Here is a 27,520-nt window from a genome sequence, read left to right as displayed (position 1 = left end):
GTTGGAGCTGCTGTCGTGGTTGTAGGAGCAGCTGTGGTTGTTGGAGCAGCTGTCGTCGAGATTGGAGCGGCTGTGGTTGTTGGAATTGCAGTCCTTGTTCGAGTAGCAGTGGTTATTGTTTGAGCTGTCGTCGACATTGTATGAGCTGCAGTGGTTGGTGTTGGAGCAGCTGTGGTTGTTGTTTGAGCTGCTGTTGTTGCTTTTGGAGCAGCTTTGGTTGTTGTTTGAGCAGCTGTGGCTGTTGTTTGAGCAGCTATTGTTGGTGTTGGAGCTGTTGTGGTTGTTGTTTTTGTTGGAGTTGCTCTCATATTTGTAGGAGCAGCTGTGGTTGTTGGAGCAGCTGTGGTTGTAGATGGAACAGCTGTGGTTGTTGTTGGTGCAGCTGTGGTTGGTGTTGGAGATGATGTTGTCGTTGTTGGAGCTGCAGTGGATGTCATTGGAGCAGCTGTGGTTGTTGATTTAGATGCTGTGGTTGATGTTGGAGCAGCTGTGGATAGTGTTGGAGATGATGTTGTTGTTGTTGGAGCTGCTGTCGTGGTTGTAGGAGCAGCTGTGGTTGTTGGAGCAGCTGTCGTCATTGTTGGAGCTGCAGTGGATGTTATTTGAGCAGATGTGCTTGTTGTTTTAGCTGCTGTGATTGTTGTAGGAGCTATTGTGGTTGTTGTTGGAGCAGCTGTGGTTGTTGTTGGAGATGTTGTTGTGGCTGTAGGAGCTGCTGTGGTTGTTGGAGCAGCTGTGGTTTTTGGATCAATTGTGGATGAGGTTGGAACAGCTGTTGTTGTTGTTTGAGCTGCAGTTGTTGTTGTTGCAGCTGCTGTGGTGGTTTGTTGGGCTGGTGTGGTTGTTGGAGAAGATGTGGTTGTTGGAGCAGCTGTGGTTGAGATTGGAACGGCTGTGGTTGTTGGAATTGCAGTCCTTGTTCGAGCAGCAGTGGTTATTGTTTGAGCTGTCGTCGACATTGTATGAGCTGCAGTGGTTGGTGTTGGAGCAGCTGTGGTTGTTGTTGGAGTGGCTGTGGTTGTTGTTGGAGCGGCTGTGGATGATGTTGGAGCCCAAATGGTGCTTGTTGGAACCTTTGTGGTGGTTTGTGGGGCTACTGTGGTTGTTGTAGCTGCTGTCAGAGTTGTAAGAGCAGCTGTGGTTGTTGGAGCAGCTGTGGTTGTAGTTGGAGCTTGTGTCGTCGTTTTAGGAGCTGTTGTCATGATCGTAGGAGTAGCTGTGGTTGTTGGAGCCGCTGTGGATGTATTTGGAACAGCTGTGGTTGTTGTTTGAGTTGCAGTTGTTGGTGTTGGACTGGCTGTGGTTGTTGTGTCAGCTGTGGTTGTTGTTGGTGCAGCTGTGGTTGTTGTAGCTGCAGTGGTTGTTGTTGCAGCTGTGGTTGTTGTTTGTACAGCTGTGGTTGTTGTTGGAGAAGCTGTGGTCGTTGTTGGAGCTGCAGTGGTGGTTGTTGGAGCAGCAGTGGTTGTTGCAGCTGCAGTGGTTGTTGTAGCAGCTGTGGTTGTTATTGGAGCAGCAGTGGTTGTTGGTGCAGCAGAAGTTGTTGTTAGAGTGGTTGTTGTTGGAGTGGCTGTGGTCGTTGTTAGAGCGGCTGTGGTCGTTGTTGGAGTGGCTGTGGATGTTGTATCAGCTGTGGTCGTTGTTGGAGCTGCAGTGGTGGCAGTTGGAGCAGCTGTGGTTGGAGCAGCTGTGGCTGTTGTTGCTGTAGTTGTTGTTGGAGCTGTGGTTGTTGATGCAGTTGTCATTGTTGGAGAAGCTGTGGTTGTTGTTGGAGCTGCTGTCAAGGTTGTAGGATCAGCTGTGGATGTTGGAGCAGCTGTGGTTGTTGTTAGAGCGGCTATGGTTGTTGTTGGAGCAGCTGTGGTTGTTGTTGGAGCAGCTATGGTTGGTGTTGGAGAAGCTGCTGTTGTTGTTGGAGCAGCTGTCGTCATTGTTGGAGCTGCAGTGGATGTTATTGGAGCAGATGTGCTTGTTGTTTTAGCTGCTGTGGTTGTTGTAGGAGTTGCTGTGGTTGTTGTTGGAGCAGCTGTGGTTGAGATTGGAGCGGCTGTGGTTGTTATAATTGCAGTCCTTGTTCGAGCAGCAGTGGTTATTGTTTGAGCTGTCGTCGACATTGTATAAACTGCAGTGGTTGTTGTTGGAGCAGCTGTGGTTGTTGTTGGAGTGGCTGTGGTTGTTGTTTGAGTAGCTGTGTTTGTTGTTGGAGCAGCTGTCGTTATTGTTGGAGCAGCTGTGGTTGTTGTTGGAGCTGCAGTTGTTGTTGTACGAGCTGCTGTGGTTCTTTTTGGAACTGTTGTTATTGTTGTTGGAGCAGCTGTGGTTGTTGTTGGAGCAGCTGTGTTTGTTGTTTGAGCAGCAGTGGCTGTAGGAGCTGCTATGGTTGTTGGAGCTGCTGTGGTGGTTTGGTAGGCTACTGTAGTTGTTCCTGTTGTAGCTGTGGTTATAGTTGGAGAAGCTGTGGTTGTTGTTTGACCTGCTGTCGTCGTTGTTGGAAGGGCTGTCGTGGTTGTAGGAGCAGCTGTGGTTATTGTTAGTCCTGCAGTGGTGGTTGTTTGAGCAGCTGTCGTCGTTGTTGGAGCAGCTGTGGTTATTGTTGGAGCGGCTGTTGTTGTTGTTGGAGCCGGGATGGTTGTTGTTGGAGAAGCTTTGATTGTTGTTGGAGCTTCAGTGGTGGTTGTTGGAGCAGCTGTGGCTGTTGTTGCTGTAGTTGTTGTGGGAGCAGCTGTGGTTGTTATAGCAGCTGTGGTTGTTGTTGGAGCACTTGAGGTCATTGTTGGAGCACTTGAGGTCATTGTTGGAGCTGCTGCCGTCATTGTTGCAGAGGCCGTGGTTGTTGTTGGAGTAGCTGTGGCTGTTGTTGGAGCTGCTTTTGTTGTTGTGGCGGCTGTGGTTGTTGTTGGAGATGCTGTTGTTGGATCATCTGTGGTGGTTTCTTGACCCGCTGTTGTTGTTGGAGCTCCTGCTGTTGTTGTTGGAGAGGCTATGGTTGTTGTTGGAGATGCTGTTGTTGTTTTTGGAGAGGCTATGGTCGTTGTTGGAGCTGCTCCTGTTGTTGTCGGAGCTGCTGTGGTTGTTGTTAGAGCTGCTGTTGTGGTTGTTGTTGCAGTGGTTGTTGGAGCAGCTGTCGTTGGTGTTGGAGCTGCTGTGGTTGTTATTGGAGCTGATGTGGTGTTTGTTGGAGCAGCTGTGGTTGTTGATTTAGCTGCTGTTGTGGCTGTAGGAACTGCTGTGGTTGTTGGAGCTGCTGTGGTGGTTTGTGAGGCTGCTGTGGTTGTTCCTGTTGGAGCTGTTGTTATACCTGAAGGAGCAGCTGTGGTTGTAGTTGGAGCAGCTGTGGTTGTTGTTTGACCTGCTGTCGTCGTTGTTGGAACGGCTGTCGTGGTTGTAGGAGCAGCTGTGGTTGTTGTAGCAGCTGTGGTTGTTGTTAGAGCTGCAGCGGTGGTTGTTGGAATAGCTGTGGTTGTTGTTGGAGCAGCTGTGGTTGTTGTTGGAGCTGCAGTGGTGATTGTTGGGGCGGCTGTGGTTGTTGTTGGAGCTGCAGTGGTGGTTGTTGGGGCGGCTGTGGTTGTTGTTGGAGCTGCAGTAGTTGTTGTTGGAGCTGTGATTGTTGGTGGGGGGGCTGTGGTTGTTGTTGATGCATCTGTGGTTGATGTTGGTGTAGCTGTGGTTGTTGTTGGAGCAGCTGTGGTTGTTGTTGGAGCTGCAGTGGTGGTTGTTGGGGCGGCTGTGGTTGTTGTTGGAGCGGCTGAAGTTGTTGTTAGAGCTGCAGTGGTGGTTGTTGGAATAGCTGTGGTTGTTGTTGGAGCTGCAGTAGTTGTTGTTGGAGCTGTGATGATTTGTGGGGCGGCTGTGGTTGTTGTTGATGCATCTGTGGTTGATGTTGGTGCAGCTTTGGTTGTTGTTGGTGTAGCTGTGGTTGTTGTTGGAGCAGCTGTGATTGTTGTTTTAGCGGTTGTGGTTGTTATTGGAGCAGCTGTGGTTATTGTTGGAGTAGCAGTGGTGGTTGTTGGAGCTGTAATGGTTGTTGTTGGTGCAGCTGTAGTTGTTGTTTGAGCTGCAGTGGTTGTTGTTGGAGCTTCTGACGTGGTTGTAGGAGCAGCTGTTGTTGTTGGAGCAGCTGTGGTTGTTGTTGGAGCGGCTGTGGTTGTTGGAGCGACTTCGGTTGTTGTTGGAGCCGGGATGGTTGTTTTTGGAACTGCTGTTATGGTTGTGGGAGCAGCTGTGGTTGTTGTTAGAGCTGCTGTTGTGGTTGTGGTTGTTGTTGCTGTGGTTGTTGTTGGAACAGCTGTGGTTGTTGTTGCTGTAGTTGTTGTGGGAGCAGCTGTGGTTGTTGTTGGAGCTGCTGCTGTTGTTGTCGTAGTGGCTGTGGTTGTTGTTGGAGATGCTGTTGTTGGATCATCTATGGAGGTTTTTTGACCTGATGTTGTTGTTGCAGCTCCTGCTCTTGTTGTTGGAGAGGCTATGGTTGTTGTTGGAGATGCTGTTGTTGTTGTTGGAGCACTTGTGGTCGTTGTTGGAGCTGCTTTTGTTGTTGTCATAGCTGCTGTGGTTGTTGTTAGAGCTGCTGTTGTGGTTGTTGTTGCAGGGGTTGTTGGAGCAGCTGTCGTTGGTGTTGGAGCTGCTGTGGTTGTTGTTGGAGCTGATGTGGTTGTTGTTGGAGCTGATGTGGTTGTTGGTGGAGCAGCTGTGGTTGTTGTTGGAGCTGCTGCTGTTGTTGTTGTAGTGACTGTGGTTGTTGTTGGAGATGCTGTTGTTGGATCATCTATGGAGGTTTTTTGACCTGCTGTTGTTGTTGGAGCTCCTGCCGTTGTTGTTGGAGAGGCTATGGTTGTTGTTGGAGATGCTGTGGTTGTTGTTGGAGCACTTGTGGTCGTTGTTGGAGCTGCTGCTGTTGTTGTCATAGCTGCAGTGGTGGTTGTTGGAATAGCTGTGGTTGTTGTTGGAGCTGTGATGATTTGTGGGGCGGCTGTGGTTGTTGTTGATGCATCTGTGGTTGATGTTGGTGCAGCTTTGGTTGTTGTTGGTGTAGCTGTGGTTGTTGTTGGAGCAGCTGTGGTTGTTGTTTTAGCGGTTGTGGTTGTTATTGGAGCAGCTGTGGTTGTTGTTGGAGTAGCTGTGGTTGTTGTTGCTGTGGTTGTTGTTAGAGCTGCAGTGGTAGTTGTTTGAGCAGCTGTTGTTGTTGTTGGGGCAGCTGTGGTCGTTGTTGAAGCTGCAGTGGTTGTTGTTGCTGTGGTTGTTGTTGGAGAAGCTGTGGTTGTTGTTGGAGCTGATGTAGTGGTTGTAGGAGCAGCTGTGGTTGTTGGAGCAGCTGTCGTAGTTGTTGGAGCGGCAGTGGTTGTTGTTGGAACTACTGACGTGGTTGTAGGAGCAGCTATTGTTGTTGGAGCAGCTGTAGTTGTTGTTGGAGCGGCTGTAGTTGTTGTTGGAGCTAGAGTGGTGGTTGTTGGAGCTGTAATGGTTGTTGTTGGTGCAGCTGTAGTTGTTGTTGGAGCTGCAGTGGTTGTTGTTGGAGCTTCTGACGTGGTTGTAGGAGTAGCTGTTGTTGTTGGAGCAGCTGTGGTTGTTGTTGGAGCGGCTGTGGTTGTTGGAGCGACTTCGGTTGTTGTTGGAGCCGGGATGGTTGTTTTTGGAACTGCTGTTATGGTTGTGGGAGCAGCTGTGGTTGTTGTTAGAGCTGCTGTTGTGGTTGTGGTTGTTGTTGCTGTGGTTGTTGTTGGAGCAGCTGTGGTTGTTGTTGCTGTAGTTGTTGTGGGAGCAGCTGTGGTTGTTGTTGGAGCTGCTGCTGTTGTTGTCGTAGTGGCTGTGGTTGTTGTTGGAGATGCTGTTGTTGGATCATCTATGGAGGTTTTTTGACCTGATGTTGTTGTTGGAGCTCCTGCTCTTCTTGTTGGAGAGGCTATGGTTGTTGTTGGAGATGCAGTTGTTGTTGTTGGAGCACTTGTGGTTGTTGTTGGAGCTGCTTTTGTTGTTGTCATAGCTGCTGTGGTTGTTGTTAGAGCTGCTGTTGTGGTTGTTGTTGCAGTGGTTGTTGGAGCAGCTGTCGTTGGTGTTGGAGCTGCTGTGGTTGTTGTTGGAGCTGATGTGGTTGTTGTTGGAGCTGATGTGGTTGTTGGTGGAGCAGCTGTGGTTGTTGTTGGAGCTGCTGCTGTTGTTGTTGTAGTGGCTGTGGTTGTTGTTGGAGATGCTGTTGTTGGATCATCTATGGAGGTTTTTTGACCTGCTGTTGTTGTTGGAGCTCCTGCCGTTGTTGTTGGAGAGGCTATGGTTGTTGTTGGAGATGCTGTGGTTGTTGTTGGAGCACTTGTGGTCATTGATGGAGCTGCTGCTGTTGTTGTTGGAGCTGCTGTGGTTGTTGTTAGAGCTGCTGTTGTGGTTGTTGTTGCTGTGGTTGTTGTTGGACCTTCAGTGGTGGTTGTTGGAGCAGCTGTGGTTGTTGTTGCTGTGGTTGTTGTTGTAGAAGCTGTGGTTGTTGTTGGAGCTTCAGTGGTGGTTGTTGGAGCAGCTGTGGTTGTTGTTGCTGTCGTTGTTGTGGTAGCAGCTGTGGTTGTTATAGCAGCTGTGGTTGTTGTTGGAGTACTTGAGGTCATTGTTGGAGCTGCTTTGGTTGTTGTTGGAGCAGCTGTGGTTGTTGTTGGAGCGGCTGTGGTTGTTGGAGCGACTTTGGTTGTTGTTGGAGCCGGGATGGTTGTTGTTGGAACTGCTGTTATGGTTGTGGGAGCAGCTGTGGTTGTTGTTAGAGCTGCTGTTGAGGTTGTGGTTGTTGTTGCTGTGGTTGTTGTTGGAGCAGCTGAGGTTGTTGTTGCTGTAGTTGTTGTGTGAGCAGCTGTGGTTGTTGTTGGAGCTGCTGCTGTTGTTGTCGTAGTGGCTTTGGTTGTTGTTGGAGATGCTGTTGTTGGATCATCTATGGAGGTTTTTTGACCTGATGTTGTTGTTGGAGCTCCTGCTCTTGTTGTTGGAGAGGCTATGGTTGTTGTTGGAGATGCTGTTGTTGTTGTTGGAGCACTTGTGGTCGTTGTTGGAGCTGCTTCTGTTGTTGTCATAGCTGCTGTGGTTGTTGTTAGAGCTGCTGTTGTGGTTGTTGTTGCAGTGGTTGTTGGAGCAGCTGTTGTTGGTGTTGGAGCTGCTGTGGTTGTTGTTGGAGCTGATGTGGTTGTTGGTGGAGCAGCTGTGGTTGTTGTTGGAGCTGCTGCTGTTGTTGTTGTAGTGGCTGTGGTTGTTGTTGGAGATGCTGTTGTTGGATCATCTATGGAGGTTTTTTGACCTGCTGTTGTTGTTGGAGCTCCTGCCGTTGTTGTTGGAGAGGCTATGGTTGTTGTTGGAGATGCTGTGGTTGTTGTTGGAGCACTTGTGGTCGTTGTTGGATCTGCTGCTGTTGTTGTTGGAGCTGCTGTGGTTGTTGTTAGAGCTGCTGTTGTGGTTGTTGTTGCTGTGGTTGTTGTTGGACCTTCAGTGGTGGTTGTTGGAGCAGCTGTGGCTGTTGTTGCTGTCGTTGTTGTGGTAGCAGCTGTGGTTGTTATAGCAGCTGTGGTTGTTGTTGGAGTACTTGAGGTCATTGTTGGAGCTGCTTTGGTTGTTGTTGGAGCTGCTGCCGTTATTGTTGCAGAGGCCGTGGTTGTTGTTGGAGTAGCTGTGGTTGTTGTTGGAGCTGCTATTGTTTTTGTAGCGGCTGTGGTTGTTGTTGGATCATCTGTGGAGGTTTTTTGACCTGCTGTTGTTGTTGGAGCTCCTGCTGTTGTTGTTGGAGAGGCCGTGGTTGCTGTTGGAGTGGCTATGGTTGTTGTTGGAGATGCTGTGGTTGTTGTTGGAGCACTTGTGGTCGTTGTTGGAGCTGCTGCTGCTGTTGTTGGAGCGGCTGTGGTTGTTGTTGGAGCTACTGCTGTTGTTGTTGGAGCTGCTGTGGTTGTTGTTTGAGCTGCTGCTATTGTTGTGGGAGCAGCTGTGGTTGTTGTTAGAGCTGCTGTTGAGGTTGTGGTTGTTGTTGCTGTGGTTGTTGTTGGAGCAGCTGTGGTTGTTGTTGCTGTAGTTGTTGTGGGAGCAGCTGTGGTTGTTGTTGGAGCTGCTGCTGTTGTTGTCGTAGTGGCTGTGGTTGTTGTTGGAGATGCTGTTGTTGGATCATCTATGGAGGTTTTTTGACCTGATGTTGTTGTTGGAGCTCCTGCTCTTGTTGTTGGAGAGGCTATGGATGTTGTTGGAGATGCTGTTGTTGTTGTTGGAGCACTTGTGGTCGTTGTTGGAGCTGCTTCTGTTGTTGTCATAGCTGCTGTGGTTGTTGTCAGAGCTGCTGTTGTGGTTGTTGTTGCAGTGGTTGTTGGAGCAGCTGTCGTTGGTGTTGGAGCTGCTGTGGTTGTTGTTGGAGCTGATGTGGTTGTTGGTGGAGCAGCTGTGGTTGTTGTTGGAGCTGCTGCTGTTGTTGTTGTAGTGGCTGTGGTTGTTGTTGGAGATGCTGTTGTTGGATCATCTATGGAGGTTTTTTGACCTGCTGTTGTTGTTGGAGCTCCTGCCGTTGTTGTTGGAGAGGCTATGGTTGTTGTTGGAGATGCTGTGGTTGTTGTTGGAGCACTTGTGGTCGTTGTTGGAGCTGCTGCTGTTGTTGTTGGAGCTGCTGTGGTTGTTGTTAGAGCTGCTGTTGTGGTTGTTGTTGCTGTGGTTGTTGTTGGACCTTCAGTGGTGGTTGTTGGAGCAGCTGTGGCTGTTGTTGCTGTCGTTGTTGTGGTAGCAGCTGTGGTTGTTATAGCAGCTGTGGTTGTTGTTGGAGTACTTGAGGTCATTGTTGGAGCTGCTTTGGTTGTTGTTGGAGCTGCTGCCGTTATTGTTGCAGAGGCCGTGGTTGTTGTTGGAGTAGCTGTGGTTGTTGTTGGAGCTGCTATTGTTTTTGTAGCGGCTGTGGTTGTTGTTGGATCATCTGTGGAGGTTTTTTGACCTGCTGTTGTTGTTGGAGCTCCTGCTGTTGTTGTTGGAGAGGCCGTGGTTGCTGTTGGAGTGGCTATGGTTGTTGTTGGAGATGCTGTGGTTGTTGTTGGAGCACTTGTGGTCGTTGTTGGAGCTGCTGCTGCTGTTGTTGGAGCGGCTGTGGTTGTTGTTGGAGCTACTGCTGTTGTTGTTGGAGCTGCTGTGGTTGTTGTTTGAGCTGCTGCTATTGTTGTGGGAGCAGCTGTGGTTGTTGTTAGAGCTGCTGTTGAGGTTGTGGTTGTTGTTGCTGTGGTTGTTGTTGGAGCAGCTGTGGTTGTTGTTGCTGTAGTTGTTGTGGGAGCAGCTGTGGTTGTTGTTGGAGCTGCTGCTGTTGTTGTCGTAGTGGCTGTGGTTGTTGTTGGAGATGCTGTTGTTGGATCATTTATGGAGGTTTTTTGACCTGATGTTGTTGTTGGAGCTCCTGCTCTTGTTGTTGGAGAGGCTATGGTTGTTGTTGGAGATGCTGTTGTTGTTGTTGGAGCACTTGTGGTCGTTGTTGGAGCTGCTTCTGTTGTTGTCATAGCTGCTGTGGTTGTTGTCAGAGCTGCTGTTGTGGTTGTTGTTGCAGTGGTTGTTGGAGCAGCTGTCGTTGGTGTTGGAGCTGCTGTGGTTGTTGTTGGAGCTGATGTGGTTGTTGGTGGAGCAGCTGTGGTTGTTGTTGGAGCTGCTGCTGTTGTTGTTGTAGTGGCTGTGGTTGTTGTTGGAGATGCTGTTGTTGGATCATCTATGGAGGTTTTTTGACCTGCTGTTGTTGTTGGAGAGGCTATGGTTGTTGTTGGAGATGCTGTGGTTGTTGTTGGAGCACTTGTGGTCGTTGTTGGAGCTGCTGCTGTTGTTGTTGGAGCTGCTGTGGTTGTTGTTAGAGCTGCTGTTGTGGTTGTTGTTGCTGTGGTTGTTGTTGGACCTTCAGTGGTGGTTGTTGGAGCAGCTGTGGTTGTTGTTGCTGTGGTTGTTGTTGTAGAAGCTGTGGTTGTTGTTGGAGCTTCAGTGGTGGTTGTTGGAGCAGCTGTGGCTGTTGTTGCTGTCGTTGTTGTGGTAGCAGCTGTGGTTGTTATAGCAGCTGTGGTTGTTGTTGGAGTACTTGAGGTCATTGTTGGAGCTGCTTTGGTTGTTGTTGGAGCTGCTGCCGTTATTGTTGCAGAGGCCGTGGTTGTTGTTGGAGTAGCTGTGGTTGTTGTTGGAGCTGCTATTGTTTTTGTAGCGACTGTGGTTGTTGTTGGATCATCTGTGGAGGTTTTTTGACCTGCTGTTGTTGTTGGAGCTCCTGCTGTTGTTGTTGGAGAGGCCGTGGTTGCTGTTGGAGTGGCTATGGTTGTTGTTGGAGATGCTGTGGTTGTTGTTGGAGCACTTGTGGTCGTTGTTGGAGCTGCTGCTGCTGTTGTTGGAGCTGCTGTGGTTGTTGTTGGAGCTACTGCTGTTGTTGTTGGAGCTGCTGTGGTTGTTGTTGGAGCTACTGCTGTTGTTGTTGGAGCAGCTGTGGTTTTTGGATCAATTGTGGATGTGGTTGGAACTGCTGTTGTTGTTGTTTGAGCTGCAGTTGTTGTTGTTGGAGCTGCTGTGGTGGTTTGTGGGGCCGGTGTGGTTGTTGGAGAAGATGTGGTTGTTGGAGCAGCTGTGGTTGAGATTGGAACGGCTGTGGTTGTTGGAATTTCAGTCCTTGTTCGAGCGTCAGTGGTTATTGTTTGAGCTGTCGTCGACATTGTATGAGCTGCAGTTGTTGGTGTTGGAGCAGCTGTAATTGTTGTTGGAGCGGCTGTGGATGATGGAGCAGCTGTGGTTGTAGTTGGAGCTTCTGTCGTCGTTGTTGGAGCTGTTTTCGTGGTTGTAGGAACAACTGTTGTTGTTGGAACAACTGTGGTTGTTGGAGCAGCTGTGGTTGAAGATGGAACAGCTGTGGTTGTTGTTTGAGCTGAAATTGTTGGTGTTGGAGCAGCTGTGGTTGTTGTTTGAGCAGCTATAATTGGTGTTGGAGCTGTTTTCGTGGTTGTTGGAGCAACTGTGGCTGTTGTTGCTGTAGTTGTTGTTGGAGCTGTGGTTGTTGATGCAGTTGTCATTGTTGGAGCAGCTGTGGTTGTTGTTGGCGCGGCTGTGGTTGTTGTTGGAGCAGCTGTGGTTGTTATTGGAGGAGCTGTTGTTGTTGGAGCTGCAGTGGTGGATGTTGGAGCAGCTGTGGTTGTTGTTGGTGCAGCAGAAGTTGTTGTTGTAGCGGTTGTGGTTGTTGTTGGAGCGGCTCTGGTCATTGTTAGAGCGGCTGTGGTTGTTGTTGGACTGGTTGTGGTTGTTGTGTAAGCTGTGGTTGTTGTTGGTGCAGCTGTGGTTGTTATTGGAGCTGCAGTGGTTGTTGTTGGAGCAGCAGTGGTTGTTGTAGCTGCAGTTGTTGTTGTAGCAGCTGTGGTTGTTGTTGGAGAAGCTGTGGTCATTGTTGGAGATGCAGTGGTGGTTGTTGGTGCAGCAGAAGTTGTTGTTGGAGTGGCTGTGGTCGTTGTTAGAGTGGCTGTGGTTGTTGTTGGAGTGGCTGTGATTGTTGTATAAGCTGTGGTTGTTGTTTGAGCTGCAGTTGTGGTTGTTTGAGCAATTGTGGTTGTTGTTGGGGCGGCTGTGGTCGTTGTTGCTGTAGTTGTTGTTGGAGCTGTGGTTGTTGTTGGAGCGGCTATGGTTGTTGTTGATGCAGCTGTGGATGTTGTTTGAGCAGCAATAATTGGTGTTGGAGCTGTTGTGGTTGTTGTTGTTGTTGGAGTTGCTGTCATAGTTGTAGGAGCAGCTGTTGTTGTGGGAGCAGCTGTGATGGTTGTTGGTGCAGCTGTGGTTGTTATTGGAGCTGCAGTGGTTGTTGTTAGAGCAGCTGTGGTTGAGATTGGAACGGCTGTGGTTGTTGGAATTGCAGTCCTTGTTCGAGCAGCAGTGGTTATTGTTTGAGCTGTCGTCGACATTGTATGAGCTGCAGTGGTTGGTGTTGGAGCAGCTGTGGTTGTTGTTGGAGTGGCTGTGGTTGTTGTTGGAGTGGATGTGGTTGTTGTTGGAGCTGCTGTGGATGATGTTGGAGCCGGAATGGTGCTTGTTGGAACCTTTGTGGTGGTTTGTGGGGCTACTGTGGTTGTTGTAGCTGCTGTCAGAGTTGTACGAGCAGCTGTGGTTGTTGGAGCTGCTTTGGTTGTAGTTAGAGCTTGTGTCGTCGTTTTTGGAGCTGTTCTCGTGGTTGTTGGAGCAGCTGTGGCTGTTGTTGCTGTAGTTGTTGTTGGAGCTGTAGTTGTTGATGCAGTTGTCATTGTTGGAGAAGCTGTGGTTGTTGTTGGAGCTGCTGTCGTGGTTGTAGGATCAGCTGTGGATGTTGGAGCAGCTGTGGTTGTTGTTGGAGCGGCTATGGTTGTTGTTGAAGCTGCAGTGGTGGTTGTTGGTGCAGCTATGGTTGTTGTTGGAGCAGCTGTGTTTATTGTTGCAGCAATGGTTGGTGTTGGAGAAGCTGTTGTTGTTGTTGGAGCTGCTGTCGTGGTTGTAGGAGTAGCTGTGGTTGTTGGAGCAGCTGTTGTCGTTGTTGGAGCTGCAGTGGATGTCATTGGAGAAGCTGTGGTTGTTGATTTAGATGATGTAGTTGTTGTTGGAGCAGCTGTGGTTGGTGTTGGAGATGATGTTGTCGTTGTTGGAGCTACTGTCGTGGTTGTAGGAGCAGCTGTTGTTGTTGGAGCAGCTGTCGTCATTGTTGGAGCTGCAGTGGATGTTATTTGAGCAGATGTGGTTGTTGTTTTAGCTGCTGTGGTTGTTGTAGGAACTGCTTTGGTTGTTGGTGGAGCAGCTGTGGTTTGTGTTGGAGATGTTGTTGTGGCTGTAGGAGCTGCTGTGGTTTTTGGATCAATTGTGGATGTGGTTGGAACAGCTGTTGTTGTTGTTTGAGCTGAAGTTGTTGTTGTTGGAGCTGCTGTGGTGGTTTGTGGGGCTGGTGTGGTTGTTGGAGAAGATGTGGTTGTTGGAGCAGCTGTGGTTGAGATTGGAGCGGCTGTGGTTGTTGGAATTGCAGTCCTTGTTCGAGCAGCAGTGGTTATTGTTTGAGCTGTCGTCGACATTGTATGAGCTGCAGTGGTTGGTGTTGGAGCAGCTGTGGTTGTTGTTGGAGTGGCTGTGGTTGTTGTTTGAGCAGCTGTGGTTGTTGTTTGAGCAGCTATGGTTGGTGTTGGAGCTGTTGTGGTTGTTGTTGGTGTTGAAGTAGCTGTGTTTGTTGTTGGAGCAGCTGTGGTTGTTGTTGGAAATGAAGTTTTTGTTGTTGGTGCTGCAGTGGTTGTTGTTAAAGCAGCTTTGCTTGTTTTTGGAAATGCAGTTGTGGTTGTTGGAGCAGCTATGGTTGGTGTTGGAGAAGCTGTTGTTGTTGTTGGAGCTGCTACCGTGGTTGTAGGAGTAGCTGTGGTTGTTGGAGCAGCTGTTGTCGTTGTTGGAGCTGCAGTGGATGTTATTGGAGCAGATGTGGTTGTTGTTGGAGCAGCTGTGGTTTGTGTTGGAGATGTTGTTGTGGCTGTCGGAGCTGCTGTGGTTGTTGGAGCAGCTGTGGTTTTTGGATCAATTGTGGATGTGGTTGGAACAGCTGTTATGGTTGTGGGAGCAGCTGTGGTTGTTGTTAGAGCTACTGTTGTGGTTGGAACTGCTGTTGTTGTTGTTTGAGCTGCAGTTGTTGTTGTTGCAGCTGCTGTGGTGGTTTGTGGGGCTAGTGTGGTTGTTGGAGAAGATGTGGTTGTTGGAGCAGCTGTGGTTGAGATTGGAGCGGCTGTGGTTGTTGGAATTGCAGTCCTTGTTCGAGCAGCAGTGGTTATTGTTTGAGCTGTCGTCGACATTGTATGAGCTGCAGTGGTTGGTGTTGGAGCAGCTGTGGTTGTTGTTGGAGTGGCTGTGGTTGTTGTTTGAGCTGCTGTTGTTGTTTTTGGAGCAGCTGTGGTTGTTGTTTGAGCAGCTGTGGTTGTTGTTTGAGCAGCTATTGTTGGTGTTGGAGCTGTTGTGGTTGTTGTTGTTGTTGTTGGAGTTGCTGTCATAGTTGTAGGAGCAGCTGTGGTTGTTGGAGCAGCTGTGGTTGTCGATGGAACAGCTGTGGTTGTTGTTGGTGCAGCTATGGTTGGTGTTGGAGATGATGTTGTCGTTGTTGGAGCTGCTGTCGTGGTTGTAGGAGCAGCTGTGGTTGTTGGAGCCGCTGTCGTCATTGTTGGAGCTGCAGTGGATGTTATTGGAGCAGATGTGGTTGTTGTTGGAGCAGCTGTGGTTGTTGTTGGAAATGAAGTTTTTGTTGTTGGTGCTGCAGTGGTTGTTGTTAAAGCAGCTTTGCTTGTTTTTGGAAATGCAGTTGTGGTTGTTGGAGCAGCTATGGTTGGTGTTGGAGAAGCTGTTGTTGTTGTTGGAGCTGCTACCGTGGTTGTAGGAGTAGCTGTGGTTGTTGGAGCAGCTGTTGTCGTTGTTGGAGCTGCAGTGGATGTTATTGGAGCAGATGTGGTTGTTGTTGGAGCAGCTGTGGTTTGTGTTGGAGATGTTGTTGTGGCTGTCGGAGCTGCTGTGGTTGTTGGAGCAGCTGTGGTTTTTGGATCAATTGTGGATGTGGTTGGAACAGCTGTTGTTGTTGTTTGAGCTGCAGTTGTTGTTGTTGCAGCTGCTGTGGTGGTTTGTGGGGCTAGTGTGGTTGTTGGAGAAGATGTGGTTGTTGGAGCAGCTGTGGTTGAGATTGGAGCGGCTGTGGTTGTTGGAATTGCAGTCCTTGTTCGAGCAGCAGTGGTTATTGTTTGAGCTGTCGTCGACATTGTATGAGCTGCAGTGGTTGGTGTTGGAGCAGCTGTGGTTGTTGTTGGAGTGGCTGTGGTTGTTGTTTGAGCTGCTGTTGTTGTTTTTGGAGCAGCTGTGGTTGTTGTTTGAGCAGCTGTGGTTGTTGTTTGAGCAGCTATTGTTGGTGTTGGAGCTGTTGTGGTTGTTGTTGTTGTTGTTGGAGTTGCTGTCATAGTTGTAGGAGCAGCTGTGGTTGTAGTTGGAGCTTCTGTCGTCGTTGTTGGAGCTGTTTTCGTGGTTGTAGGAACAACTGTTGTTGTTGGAACAACTGTGGTTGTTGGAGCAGCTGTGGTTGAAGATGGAACAGCTGTGGTTGTTGTTTGAGCTGAAATTGTTGGTGTTGGAGCAGCTGTGGTTGTTGTTTGAGCAGCTATAATTGGTGTTGGAGCTGTTTTCGTGGTTGTTGGAGCAACTGTGGCTGTTGTTGCTGTAGTTGTTGTTGGAGCTGTGGTTGTTGATGCAGTTGTCATTGTTGGAGCAGCTGTGGTTGTTGTTGGCGCGGCTGTGGTTGTTGTTGGAGCAGCTGTGGTTGTTATTGGAGGAGCTGTTGTTGTTGGAGCTGCAGTGGTGGATGTTGGAGCAGCTGTGGTTGTTGTTGGTGCAGCAGAAGTTGTTGTTGTAGCAGTTTTGGTTGTTGTTGGAGCGGCTCTGGTCATTGTTAGAGCGGCTGTGGTTGTTGTTGGACTGGTTGTGGTTGTTGTGTAAGCTGTGGTTGTTGTTGGTGCAGCTGTGGTTGTTATTGGAGCTGCAGTGGTTGTTGTTGGAGCAGCAGTGGTTGTTGTAGCTGCAGTTGTTGTTGTAGCAGCTGTGGTTGTTGTTGGAGAAGCTGTGGTCATTGTTGGAGATGCAGTGGTGGTTGTTGGTGCAGCAGAAGTTGTTGTTGGAGTGGCTGTGGTCGTTGTTAGAGTGGCTGTGGTTGTTGTTGGAGTGGCTGTGATTGTTGTATAAGCTGTGGTTGTTGTTTGAGCTGCAGTTGTGGTTGTTTGAGCAATTGTGGTTGTTGTTGGGGCGGCTGTGGTCGTTGTTGCTGTAGTTGTTGTTGGAGCTGTGGTTGTTGTTGGAGCGGCTATGGTTGTTGTTGATGCAGCTGTGGATGTTGTTTGAGCAGCAATAATTGGTGTTGGAGCTGTTGTGGTTGTTGTTGTTGTTGGAGTTGCTGTCATAGTTGTAGGAGCAGCTGTTGTTGTGGGAGCAGCTGTGATGGTTGTTGGTGCAGCTGTGGTTGTTATTGGAGCTGCAGTGGTTGTTGTTAGAGCAGCTGTGGTTGAGATTGGAACGGCTGTGGTTGTTGGAATTGCAGTCCTTGTTCGAGCAGCAGTGGTTATTGTTTGAGCTGTCGTCGACATTGTATGAGCTGCAGTGGTTGGTGTTGGAGCAGCTGTGGTTGTTGTTGGAGTGGCTGTGGTTGTTGTTGGAGTGGATGTGGTTGTTGTTGGAGCTGCTGTGGATGATGTTGGAGCCGGAATGGTGCTTGTTGGAACCTTTGTGGTGGTTTGTGGGGCTACTGTGGTTGTTGTAGCTGCTGTCAGAGTTGTACGAGCAGCTGTGGTTGTTGGAGCTGCTTTGGTTGTAGTTAGAGCTTGTGTCGTCGTTTTTGGAGCTGTTCTCGTGGTTGTTGGAGCAGCTGTGGCTGTTGTTGCTGTAGTTGTTGTTGGAGCTGTAGTTGTTGATGCAGTTGTCATTGTTGGAGAAGCTGTGGTTGTTGTTGGAGCTGCTGTCGTGGTTGTAGGATCAGCTGTGGATGTTGGAGCAGCTGTGGTTGTTGTTGGAGCGGCTATGGTTGTTGTTGAAGCTGCAGTGGTGGTTGTTGGTGCAGCTATGGTTGTTGTTGGAGCAGCTGTGTTTATTGTTGCAGCAATGGTTGGTGTTGGAGAAGCTGTTGTTGTTGTTGGAGCTGCTGTCGTGGTTGTAGGAGTAGCTGTGGTTGTTGGAGCAGCTGTTGTCGTTGTTGGAGCTGCAGTGGATGTCATTGGAGAAGCTGTGGTTGTTGATTTAGATGATGTAGTTGTTGTTGGAGCAGCTGTGGTTGGTGTTGGAGATGATGTTGTCGTTGTTGGAGCTACTGTCGTGGTTGTAGGAGCAGCTGTTGTTGTTGGAGCAGCTGTCGTCATTGTTGGAGCTGCAGTGGATGTTATTTGAGCAGATGTGGTTGTTGTTTTAGCTGCTGTGGTTGTTGTTGGAACTGCTTTGGTTGTTGGTGGAGCAGCTGTGGTTTGTGTTGGAGATGTTGTTGTGGCTGTAGGAGCTGCTGTGGTTTTTGGATCAATTGTGGATGTGGTTGGAACAGCTGTTGTTGTTGTTTGAGCTGAAGTTGTTGTTGTTGGAGCTGCTGTGGTGGTTTGTGGGGCTGGTGTGGTTGTTGGAGAAGATGTGGTTGTTGGAGCAGCTGTGGTTGAGATTGGAGCGGCTGTGGTTGTTGGAATTGCAGTCCTTGTTCGAGCAGCAGTGGTTATTGTTTGAGCTGTCGTCGACATTGTATGAGCTGCAGTGGTTGGTGTTGGAGCAGCTGTGGTTGTTGTTGGAGTGGCTGTGGTTGTTGTTTGAGCAGCTGTGGTTGTTGTTTGAGCAGCTATGGTTGGTGTTGGAGCTGTTGTGGTTGTTGTTGGTGTTGAAGTAGCTGTGTTTGTTGTTGGAGCAGCTGTGGTTGTTGTTGGAAATGAAGTTTTTGTTGTTGGTGCTGCAGTGGTTGTTGTTAAAGCAGCTTTGCTTGTTTTTGGAAATGCAGTTGTGGTTGTTGGAGCAGCTATGGTTGGTGTTGGAGAAGCTGTTGTTGTTGGAGCTGCAACCGTGGTTGTAGGAGTAGCTGTGGTTGTTGGAGCAGCTGTTGTCGTTGTTGGAGCTGCAGTGGATGTTATTGGAGCAGATGTGGTTGTTGTTGGAGCAGCTGTGGTTTGTGTTGGAGATGTTGTTGTGGCTGTCGGAGCTGCTGTGGTTGTTGGAGCAGCTGTGGTTTTTGGATCAATTGTGGATGTGGTTGGAACAGCTGTTGTTGTTGTTTGAGCTGCAGTTGTTGTTGTTGCAGCTGCTGTGGTGGTTTGTGGGGCTAGTGTGGTTGTTGGAGAAGATGTGGTTGTTGGAGCAGCTGTGGTTGAGATTGGAGCGGCTGTGGTTGTTGGAATTGCAGTCCTTGTTCGAGCAGCAGTGGTTATTGTTTGAGCTGTCGTCGACATTGTATGAGCTGCAGTGGTTGGTGTTGGAGCAGCTGTGGTTGTTGTTGGAGTGGCTGTGGTTGTTGTTTGAGCTGCTGTTGTTGTTTTTGGAGCAGCTGTGGTTGTTGTTTGAGCAGCTGTGGTTGTTGTTTGAGCAGCTATTGTTGGTGTTGGAGCTGTTGTGGTTGTTGTTGTTGTTGTTGGAGTTGCTGTCATAGTTGTAGGAGCAGCTGTGGTTGTTGGAGCAGCTGTGGTTGTCGATGGAACAGCTGTGGTTGTTGTTGGTGCAGCTATGGTTGGTGTTGGAGATGATGTTGTCGTTGTTGGAGCTGCTGTCGTGGTTGTAGGAGCAGCTGTGGTTGTTGGAGCCGCTGTCGTCATTGTTGGAGCTGCAGTGGATGTTATTGGAGCAGATGTGGTTGTTGTTTTAGCTGCTGTGATTGTTGTAGGAGCTACTGTGGTTGTTGTTGGAGCAGCTGTGGTTTGTGTTGGAGATGTTGTTGTGGCTGTAGGAGCTGTTGTGGTTGTTGGAGCAGCTGTGGTTTTTGGATCAATTGTGGATGTGGTTGGAATAGCTGTTGTTGTTGTTTGAGCTGCAGTTGTTGTTGGAGCTGCTGTGGTTGAGATTGGAACGGCTGTGGTTGTTGGAATTGCAGTCCTTGTTCGAGCAGCAGTGGTTATTGTTTGAGCTGTCGTCGACATTGTATGAGCTGCAGTGGTTGGTGTTGGAGCAGCTGTGGTTGTTGTTGGAGTGGCTGTGGTTGTTGTTGGAGTGGCTGTGGTTGTTGTTTGAGCTGAAGTTGTTGTTGTTTGAGTTGCAGTTGTTGGTGTTGGAGCTGTTGTGGTTGTTGTTGGAGCTGCTGTAGTGGTTGTAGAAGCAGATGTGGTTGTGGGAGCAGCTGTGGTGGTTGTTGGAGCCGCTGTGGTTGTTGTTGGAAATGCTGTGTTTGTTGTTGGAGCAGCTGTCGTTATTGTTGGAGCAGCTGTGGTCGTTGTTGGAGCTGCTGTGGTCGTTTTTGGAACTGTTGTTATGGTTGTTGGAGCAGCTTTGGTTGTTGTTGGTGCAGCTGTAGTTGTCGTTGGAGCTGCAGTGGTTGTTGTTGGAGCTTCTGACGTGGCTGTAGGAGCAGCTGTTGTTGTTGGAGCAGCTGTGGTTGTTGTTGGAGAGGCTGTGGTTTTTGGAGCGGCTGTAGTTGTTGTTGGAGCCGGGATGGTTGTTGTTGGAACTGCTGTTATGGTTGTGGGAGCAGCTGTGGTTGTTGTTAGAGCTACTGTTGTGGTTGTTGTTGCTGTGGTTGTTGTTGGAGCTTCAGTGGTGGTTGTTGTTGCTGTAGTTGTTGTGGGAGCAGTTGTGATTGTTGCTGGAGCTGCTGCTGTTGTTGTTGGAGAGGACGTGGTTGTCGTTGTAGTGGCTGTGGTTGTTGTTGGAGAGGCTGTTGTTGGATCATTTGTGGAGGTTTTTTGACCTGCTGTTGTTGTTGGAGCTCCTGCTGTTATTGTTGGAGAGACTATGGTTGTTGTTGGAGATGTTGTGGTTGTTTTTGGAGCACTTGTGGTCGTTGTTGGAGCTGCTGCTGTTGTTGTTGGAGCTGCTGTGGTTGTTGTTAGAGCTGCTGTTGTGGTTGTTGTTGGAGCTTCAGTGGTTGTTGTTGGAGCAGCTGTGGTTGTTGTTGCTGTGTTTGTTGTTGTAGAAGCTGTGGTTGTTGTTGGAGCTTCAGTGGTGGTTGTTGGAGCAGCTGTGGCTGTTGTTGCTGTGGTTGTTGTGGGAGCAGCTGTGGTTGTTGTTGGAAATGAACTTTCTTTTGTTGGAGCTGCAGTGGTTGGTGTTGGAGAAGCTGTTGTTGTTGTTGGAGCTGCTGTTGTGGTTGTAGTAGTAGCTGTGGTTGTCGGAGCAGTTGTTGTCGTTGTTGGAGCTGCAGTGGATGTCATTGGTACAGCTGTGGTTGTTGATTTAGATGCTGTGGTTGTTGTTGGAGCAGCTGTGGTTGGTGTTGGAGATGATGTTGTCGTTGTTGGAGCTGCTGTCGTGGTTGTAAGAGCAGCTGAGGTTGTTGGAGCAGCTGTCGTCATTGTTGGAGCTGCAGTGGATGTTACTGGAGCAGATGTGTTTGTTGTTTTAGCTGCTGTGGTTGTTGTAGGAGCTGCTGTGGTTGTTGTTGGAGCAGCTGTTGTTTGTGTTGGAGATGTTGTTGTGGCTGTAGGTGCTGCTGTGGTTGTTGGAGCAGCTGTGGTTTTTGGATCAATTGTGGTTGTGGTTGGAACAGCTGTTGTTGTTGTTTGAGCTGCACTTGTTGTTGTTGGAGCTGCTGTGGTGGTTTGTGGGGCTGGTGTGGTTGTTGGAGAAGTTGTGGTTGTTGGAGCAGCTGTGGTTGAGATTGTTGCGGCTGTGGTTGTTGGAATTGCAGTCCTTGTTCGAGCAGCAGTGGTTATTGTTTGAGCTGTCGTCGACATTGTATGAGCTGCAGTGGTTATTGTTAGATTGGCTGTGTTTGTTGTTCGAGCTGCTGTTGTTGTTTTTGGAGCAGCTGTGGTTGTTGTTTGAGCAGCTATGGTTGGTGTTGGAGCTGTTGTGGTTGTTGTTGATGTTGAAGTAGCTGTGTTTTTTGTTGGAGCAGCTGTGGTTGTTTTTGGAATCAAAGTTTTTGTTGTTGGAGTTGCAGTGGTTATTGTTGGAGTGGCTGTGGTTGTTGTTTGAGCTGCTGTTGTTGTTTTTGGAGCAGCTGTGGTTGTTGTTTGAGCAGCTGTTGTTGGTGTTGGAGCTGTTGTGGTGGTTGTTGTTGTTGTTGGAGTTGCTGTCATAGTTGTAGGAGCAGCTGTGGTTGTAGATGGAACAGCTGTGGTTGTTGTTGGTGCAGCTGTGGTTGGTGTTGGAGATGATGTTGTCGTTGTTGGAGCAGCTGTGGTTGTTGGAGCAGCTGTGGTTGTAGATGAAACAGCTGTGGTTGTTGTTGGTGCAGCTGTGGTTGGTGTTGGAGATGATGTTGTCGTTGTTGGAGCTGCAGTGGATGTCATTGGAGCAGCTGTGGTTGTTGATTTAGATGCTGTGGTTGTTGTTGGAGCAGCTGTGGTTTGTGTTGGAGATGTTGTTGTGGCTGTCGGAGCTACTGTGGTTGTTGTTGGAGCAGCTGTGGTTTGTGTTGGAGATGTTGTTGTGGCTGTAGGAGCTGTTGTGGTTGTTGGAGCAGCTGTGGTTTTTGGATCAATTGTGGATGTGGTTGGAACAGCTGTTGTTGTTGTTTGAGCTGCAGTTGTTGTTGTTGGAGCTGCTGTGGTGGTTTGTGGGGCCGGTGTGGTTGTTGGAGAAGATGTGGTTGTTGGAGCAGCTGTGGTTGAGATTGGAGCGGCTGTGGTTGTTGGAATTGCAGTCCTTGTTTGAGCAGCAGTGGTTATTGTTTGAGCTGTCGTCGACATTGTATGAGCTGCAGTGGTTGGTGTTGGAGCAGCTGTGGTTGTTGTTGGAGTGGCTGTGTTTGTTGTTTGAGCTGCTGTTGTTGTTTTTGGAGCAGCTGTGGTTGTTGTTGGAGTCGGTGTTGTTGTTGTTGGAGCTGCTGTAATTGTTGTTGGAGCGGCTGTGGATGATGTTGGAGCCCGAATGGTGCTTGTTGGAACTTTTGTGGTGGTTTGTGGGGCTACTGTGGTTGTTGTAGCTGCTGTCAGAGTTGTAGGAGCAGCTGTGGTTGTTGGAGTAGCTGTGGTTGTAGTTGGAGCTTCTGTCGTCGTTGTTGGAGCTGTTGTCGTGGTTGTAGGAACAGCTGTTGTTGTTGGTGTTGGAGCAACTGTGGTTGTTTTTTGAGCAGCTATAATTGGTGTTGGAGCTGTTGTGGTTGTTGTTGTTGTTGGAGTTACTGTTATAGTTGTAGGAGCAGCTGTGGTTGTTGGAGCCACTGTGGATGTATTTGGAACAGCTGTGGTTGTTGTTTGAGCAGCTATAATTGGTGTTGGAGCTGTTGTGGTTGTTGTTGTTGTTGGAGCTGCTGTAGTGGTTGTGGGAGCAGCTGTGGTTGTGGGAGCAGCTGTGGTTGGTGTTGGAACAGCTGTGGTTGTTGTTTGATCTGCTGTCGTCGTTGTTAGAGCTGCAGTGGTTTGTGTTGGAGCAGCTGTCGTGGTTAAAGGAGCAGCTGTTGTTGTTGGATGAGCTGTGGGTGTTGGAGCAGCTGTCGTTGGTGTTGGAGCAGCTGTGGTTGTTGTTGTTGTTGCTGCTGTCATAGTTGTAGGAGCAGCTGTCGTTGAAGTTGGAGCAGCTTTGGTTGTTTTTGGCGCTGCTGTCTTCGTTGTTGGAGCAGCAATGGTTGTTGCTGGAGCTCCTGTGGTTGTTGTTGGAGCTGATGTGGTCTTTGTTGGAGCCGCTGTGTTTGTTGTTTGAGCAGCTGTGGATGTTGTTGAAGCAGCTGTGGTCGTTGTTGGAGCTGCAGTGGTGGTAGTTGGAGCAGCTGTGGTTGGAGCTGCAGTGGTGGTTGTTGGAGCAGCTGTGGCTGTTGTTGCTGTAGTTGTTGTTGGAGCTGTGGTTGTTGTTGGAGCAGCTGTAGTTGTTGTTGGAGCTGTGGTTGTTATTGGAGGAGCTGTTGTTGTTGGAGATGCAGTGGTGGTTTTTGGAGCAGCTGTGGTTGTTGTTGGTGCAGCAGAAGTTGTTGTTGCAGCGGTTGTGTTTGTTGTTGGAGCGGCTCTGGTCATTGTTGGAGCGGCTCTGGTCATTGTTAGAGCGGCTGTGGTTGTTGTTAAACTGGCTGTGGTTGTTGTGTAAACTGTGGTTGTTGTTGGTGCAGCTGTGGTTGTTATTGGAGCTGCAGTGGTTGTTGGAGCAGCAGTGGTTGTTGTAGCTGCAGTTGTTGTTGTAGCAGCTGTGGTTGTTGTTGGAGAAGCTGTGGTCATTGTTGGAGATGCAGTGGTGGTTGTTGGTGCAGCAGAAGTCATTGTTGGAGCGGTTGTGGTTGTTGTTAGAGTGGCTGTGGTCGTTGTTAGAGTGGCTGTGGTTGTTGTTGGAGTGGCTGTGATTGTTGCATAAGCTGTGGTTGTTGTTAGAGCTGCAGTGGTGGTTGTTTGAGTAATTGTGGTTGGAGCTGCAGTGGTGGTTGTTGGAGCAGCTGTGGCTGTTGTTGCTTTAGTTATTGTTGGAGCTGTGGTTGTTGTTGGAGCGGCTATGGTTGTTGTTGAAGCTGCAGTGGTGGTTGTTGGTGCAGCTATGGTTGTTGGTGGCGCGGCTGTGGTTGTTGTTGGAGCAGCTGTGTTTATTGTCGCAGCTGTGGATGGTGTTGGAGTAGCTGTGTTTGTTGTTGGAGCTGCAGTGGTTGTTGTTTGAGCAGCTTTGCTTGTTTTTGGAAATGCAGTTGTGGTTGTTGGAGCAGCTATGGTTGGTGTTGGAGAAGCTGTTGTTGTTGTTGGAGCTGCTGTCGTGGTTGGCGGAGTAGCTGTGGTTGTTGGAGCATCTGTGGTTTGTGTTGGAGATGTTGTTGTGGCTGTAGCAGCTGCTGTGGTTGTTGGAGCAGCTGTGGTTTTTGGATCAATTGTGGATGTGGTCACAACAGCTGTTGTTGTTGTTTGAGCTGCAGCAGTTGTTGTTGTTGCAGCTGCTGTGGTGGTTTGTGGGGCTGGTGTGGTTGTTGGAGAAGATGTGGTTGTTGGAGCAGCTGTGGTTGAGATTGGAGCGGCTGTGGTTTTTGGAATTGCAGTCCTTGTTCGAGTAGCAGTGGTTATTGTTTGAGCTGTCGTCGACATTGTATGAGCTGCAGTGGTTGGTGTTGCTGTAGTTGTTGTTGGAGCTGTGGTTGTTGATGCAGTTGTCATTGTTGGAGAAGCTCTGGTTGTTGTTGGAGCTGCTGTCAAGGTTGTAGGATCAGCTGTGGATGTTCGAGCAGCTGTGGTTGTTGTTGGAGCGGCTATGGTTGTTGTTGAAGCTGCAGTGGTGGTTGTTGGTGCAGCTATGGTTGTTGTTGGCGCGGCTGTGGTTGTTGTTGGTGCAGCTGTGTTTATTGTCACAGCTGTGGTTGGTGTTGGAGGAGCTGTGTTTGTTGTTGGAGCAGCTGTGGTTGTTGTTGGAGCAGCTATGGTTGGTGTTGGAGAAGCTGTTGTTGTTGTTGTTGGAAATGAACTTTTTGTTGTTGGAGCTGCAGTGGTTGTTGTTGGAGCAGCTATGGTTGGTGTTGGAGAAGCTGTTGTTGTTGTTGGAAATGAACTTTTTGTTGTTGGAGCTGCAGTGGTTGTTGCTGGAGCAGCTTTGCTTGTTTTTGGAAATGCAGTTGTGGTTGTTGGAGCAGCTATGGTTGGTGTTGGAGAAGCTGTTGTTGTTGTTGGAGCTGCTGTCGTGGTTGTAGGAGTAGCTGTGGTTGTTGGAGCAGCTGTTGTCGTTGTTGGAGCTGCAGTGCATGTCATTGGAGCAGCTGTGGTTGTTGATTTAGATGCTGTGGTTGTTGTTGGAGCAGCTGTGGTTGGTGTTGGAAATGATGTTGTCGCTGTTGGAGCTGCTGTCGTGGTTGTAGGAGCAGCTGTTGTTGTTGGATCAGCTGTCGTCATTGTTGGAGCTGCAGTGGATGTTATTAGAGCAGATGTGCTTGTTGTTTTAGCTGCTGTGGTTGTTGTAGGAGTTGCTGTGGTTGTTGTTGGAGCAGCTTTGGTTTGTGTTGGAGATGTTGTTGTGGCTGTAGGAGCTGCTGTGGTTTTTGGATCAATTGTGGATGTGGTTGGAACAGCTGTTGTTGTTGTTTGAGCTGCAGTTGTTGTTGTTGGAGCTGCTGTGGTGGTTTGTGGGGCTGGTGTGGTTGTTGGAGAAGATGTGGTTGGTGTTTGAGCAGCTATGGTTAGTGTTGGAGCTGTTGTGGTTGTTGTTGGTGTTGAAGTAGCTGTGTTTGTTGTTGGAACAGCTATGGTTGTTGTTGGAAATGAACTTTTTGTTGTTGGAACTGCAGTGGTTGTTGTACGAGCTGCTGTGGTTCTTTTTGGAACTGTTGTTATAGTTGTTGGAGCAGCTGTGGTTGTTGTTGGAGCAGCTGGGTTTGTTGTTTGAGCAGCTGTGGCTGTAGGAGCTGCTATGGTTGTTGGAGCTGCTGTGGTGGTTTGGTAGGCTACTGTAGTTGTTCCAGTTGTAGCTGTGGTTATAGTTGGAGAAGCTGTGGTTGTTGTTTGACCTGCTGTCGTCGTTGTTGGAAGGGCTGTCGTGGTTGTAGGAGCAGCTGTTGTTGTTGTTAGACCTACAGTGGTGGTTGTTTGAGCAGCTGTCGTCGTTGTTGGAGCGGCTGTGGTTGTTAGAACAGCTGTGGTTATTGTTAGATCTGCAGTGGTGGTTGTTTGAGCAGCTGTCGTCGTTGTTGGAGCAGCTGTGGTTATTGTTGGAGCGGCTGTGGTTGTTGTTGGAGCCGGGATGGTTGTTGTTGGAACTGCTATTATGGTTGTGGGAGCAGCTGTGGTTGTTGTTTGAGCTGCTGTTGTGGTTGTTGTTGTTGTTGTTGGAGCTTCAGTGGTGGTTGTTGGAGCAGCTGTGGCTGTTGTTGCTGTAGTTGTTGTGGGAGCAGCTGTGGTTGTTATAGCAGCTGTGGTTGTTGTTGGAGCACTTGAGGTCATTGTTGGAGCTGCTGCCGTTATTGTTGCAGAGGCCGTGGTTGTTGTTGGAGTAGCTGTGGTTGTTGTTGGAGCTGCTTTTGTTGTTGTGGCTGCTGTGGTTGTTGTTGGAGATGCTGTTGTTGGATCATCTGTGGAGGTTTTTTGACCTGCTGTTGTTGTTGGAGCTCCTGCTGTTGTTGTTGGAAATGCTGTGGTTGTTGTTGGAGATGCTGTTGTTGTTGTTGGAGCACTTGTGGTCGTTGTTGGAGCTGCTCCTGTTGTTGTCGGAGCTGCTGTAGTTGTTGTTAGAGCTGCTGTTGTGGTTGTTGTTGCAGTGGTTGTTGGAGCAGCTGTCGTTGGTGTTGGAGAAGCTGTGGTTGTTGATTTAGATGCTGTGGTTGTTGTTGGAGCAGCTGTGGTTGGTGTTGCAGATGATGTTGTCGTTGTTGGAGCTGCTGTCGTGGTTGTAGGAGCAGCTGTTGTTGTTGTTGGAGCAGCTGTGGTTGTTGTTGGAGCTGCAGTGGTGATTGTTGGGGCGGCTGTGGTTGTTGTTGGAGCTGCAGTGGTGGTTGTTGGGGCGGCTGTGGTTGTTGTTGAAGTTGCAGTAGTTGTTGTTGGAGCTGTGATTGTTGGTGGGGGGGCTGTGGTTGTTGTTGATACATCTGTGATTGATGTTGGTGTAGCTGTGGTTGTTAATGGAGCAGCTGTGGTTGTTGTTGAAGCTGCAGTGGTGGTTGTTGGGGCGGCTGTGGTTGTTGTTGGAGCGGCTGTAGTTGTTGTTAGAGCTGCAGTGGTGGTTGTTGGAATAGCTGTGGTTGTTGTTGGAGCTGCAGTAGTTGTTGTTGGAGCTGTGATGATTTGTGTGGCGGCTGTGGTTGTTGTTGATGCATCTGTGGTTGATGTTGGTGCAGCTTTGGTTGTTGTTGGTGTAGCTGTGGTTGTTGTTCGAGCAGCTGTGGTTGTTGTTTTAGCGGCTGTGGTTGTTATTGGAGCAGCTGTGGTTGTTGTTTTAGTGGCTGTGGTTGTTGTTGGAGCAGCTGTGGTTGTTGTTAGAGCTGCAGTGGTAGTTGTTTGAACAGCTGTTGTTGTTGTTGGGGCAGCTGTGGTCGTTGTTGGAGCTGCAGTGGTTGTTGTTGCTGTGGTTGTTGTTGGAGAAGCTTTGGTTGTTGTAGGAGCAGCTGTGGTTGTTGGAGCAGCTGTCGTCGTTGTTGGAGCGGCTGTGGTTGTTGTTGGAACTACTGATGTGGTTGTAGGAGCAGCTATTGTTGTTGGAGCAGCTGTAGTTGTTGTTGGAGCGGCTGTAGTTGTTGTTGGAGCTAGAGTGGTGGTTGTTGGAGCTGTAATGGTTGTTGTTGGTGCAGCTGTAGTTGTTGTTGGAGCTGCAGTGGTTGTTGTTGGAGCTTCTGACGTGGTTGTAGGAGCAGCTGTTGTTGTTGGAGCAGCTGTGGTTGTTGTTGGAGCGGCTGTGGTTGTTGGAGCGGCTTTGGTTGTTGTTGGAGCCGGGATGGTTGTTGTTGGAACTGCTGTTATGGTTGTGGGAGCAGCTGTGGTTGTTGTTATAGCTGCTGTTGTGGTTGTGGTTGTTGTTGCTGTGGTTGTTGTTGGAGCAGCTGTGGCTGTTGTTGCTGTAGTTGTTGTGGGAGCAGCTGTGGTTGTTGTTGGAGCTGCTGCTGTTGTTGTTGTAGTGGCTGTGGTTGTTGTTGGAGATGCTGTTGTTGTTGTTGGAGCACTTGTGGTCGTTGTTGCTCGTCGTTTTTGCGTTGTTGCTGTCATAGTTGTAGGAGCAGCTGTGGTTGTTGGAGCAGCTGTGGTTGTTGTTGCTGTGGTTGTTGTTGGAGCAGTTGTGGTTGTTGTTGCTGTGGTTGTTGTTGGTGCAGCTATGGTTGTTGTTGCTGTTGTTGGACCAGCAGTGGTTCTTGTTGGAACAGCTGTGGTTGTTGTTGGAGCAGCTGTGGCTGTTGTTGCTTTAGTTGTTGTTGGAGCTGTGGTTGTTGATGCAGTTGTCATTGTTGGAGAATCTGTGGTTGTTGTTGGAGCTGCTGTCGTGGTTGTAGGATCAGCTGTGGTTGTTGTTGGAGCGGCTATGGTTGTTGTTGAAGCTGCAGTGG

General features: G+C 49.1%; 5 protein-coding genes and 1 pseudogene across 5 annotated transcripts; all 6 read right to left on the bottom strand.

Annotated features, from left to right (window-relative positions):
• Positions 1-1,974: 1,974 nt before the first annotated feature.
• Positions 1,975-5,456, bottom strand: LOC136177535 (mucin-5AC-like; the record flags this gene model as incomplete). Its single annotated transcript, XM_065950963.1, has 4 exons — positions 1,975-2,599; positions 2,817-2,977; positions 3,636-4,705; positions 4,862-5,456. Coding segments are annotated over 4 exons (2,451 nt in total), but the record flags the coding sequence as incomplete, so codon positions are not given.
• Positions 5,457-5,984: 528 nt separating this feature from the next.
• LOC136177534 (mucin-13-like) lies at positions 5,985-6,584 on the bottom strand (the record flags this gene model as incomplete). The annotated part of the gene is made up of 1 exon (XM_065950961.1): positions 5,985-6,584. A coding segment is annotated over exon 1 (600 nt), but the record flags the coding sequence as incomplete, so codon positions are not given.
• Positions 6,585-7,443: 859 nt separating this feature from the next.
• LOC136177533 (uncharacterized) lies at positions 7,444-13,574 on the bottom strand (the record flags this gene model as incomplete). Its single annotated transcript, XM_065950960.1, has 6 exons — positions 7,444-7,663; positions 8,756-8,878; positions 10,028-10,150; positions 10,401-10,558; positions 12,816-12,960; positions 13,003-13,574. Coding segments are annotated over 6 exons (1,341 nt in total), but the record flags the coding sequence as incomplete, so codon positions are not given.
• A 582-nt stretch (positions 13,575-14,156) lies between these two features.
• On the bottom strand, positions 14,157-17,984 carry LOC136177532 (mucin-5AC-like; the record flags this gene model as incomplete). The annotated part of the gene is made up of 4 exons (XM_065950959.1): positions 14,157-15,040; positions 16,110-16,447; positions 16,917-16,981; positions 17,109-17,984. Coding segments are annotated over 4 exons (2,163 nt in total), but the record flags the coding sequence as incomplete, so codon positions are not given.
• A 43-nt stretch (positions 17,985-18,027) lies between these two features.
• On the bottom strand, positions 18,028-19,506 carry LOC136177465 (GATA zinc finger domain-containing protein 14-like; annotated as a pseudogene).
• Positions 19,507-24,540: 5,034 nt separating this feature from the next.
• LOC136177531 (probable serine/threonine-protein kinase clkA) lies at positions 24,541-27,185 on the bottom strand. Its single transcript, XM_065950958.1, has 3 exons — positions 27,172-27,185; positions 25,424-25,546; positions 24,541-25,108 (listed from the first exon to the last, which is right to left on the bottom strand). The coding sequence occupies exons 1-3, from the start codon at positions 27,183-27,185 to the stop codon at positions 24,541-24,543; spliced, it is 705 nt and encodes a 234-aa protein (XP_065807030.1).
• Between the last annotated feature and the right edge of the window lie 335 nt (positions 27,186-27,520).

Source organism: Labrus bergylta, chromosome 22 (assembly GCF_963930695.1).
Source record: "Labrus bergylta chromosome 22, fLabBer1.1, whole genome shotgun sequence".
NCBI classification, from domain to species: Eukaryota; Metazoa; Chordata; class Actinopteri; order Labriformes; family Labridae; genus Labrus; species Labrus bergylta.
The sequence above is the reverse complement of the archived record's forward strand: the minus strand, read 5'-3'. Positions and strand labels throughout refer to the sequence as shown.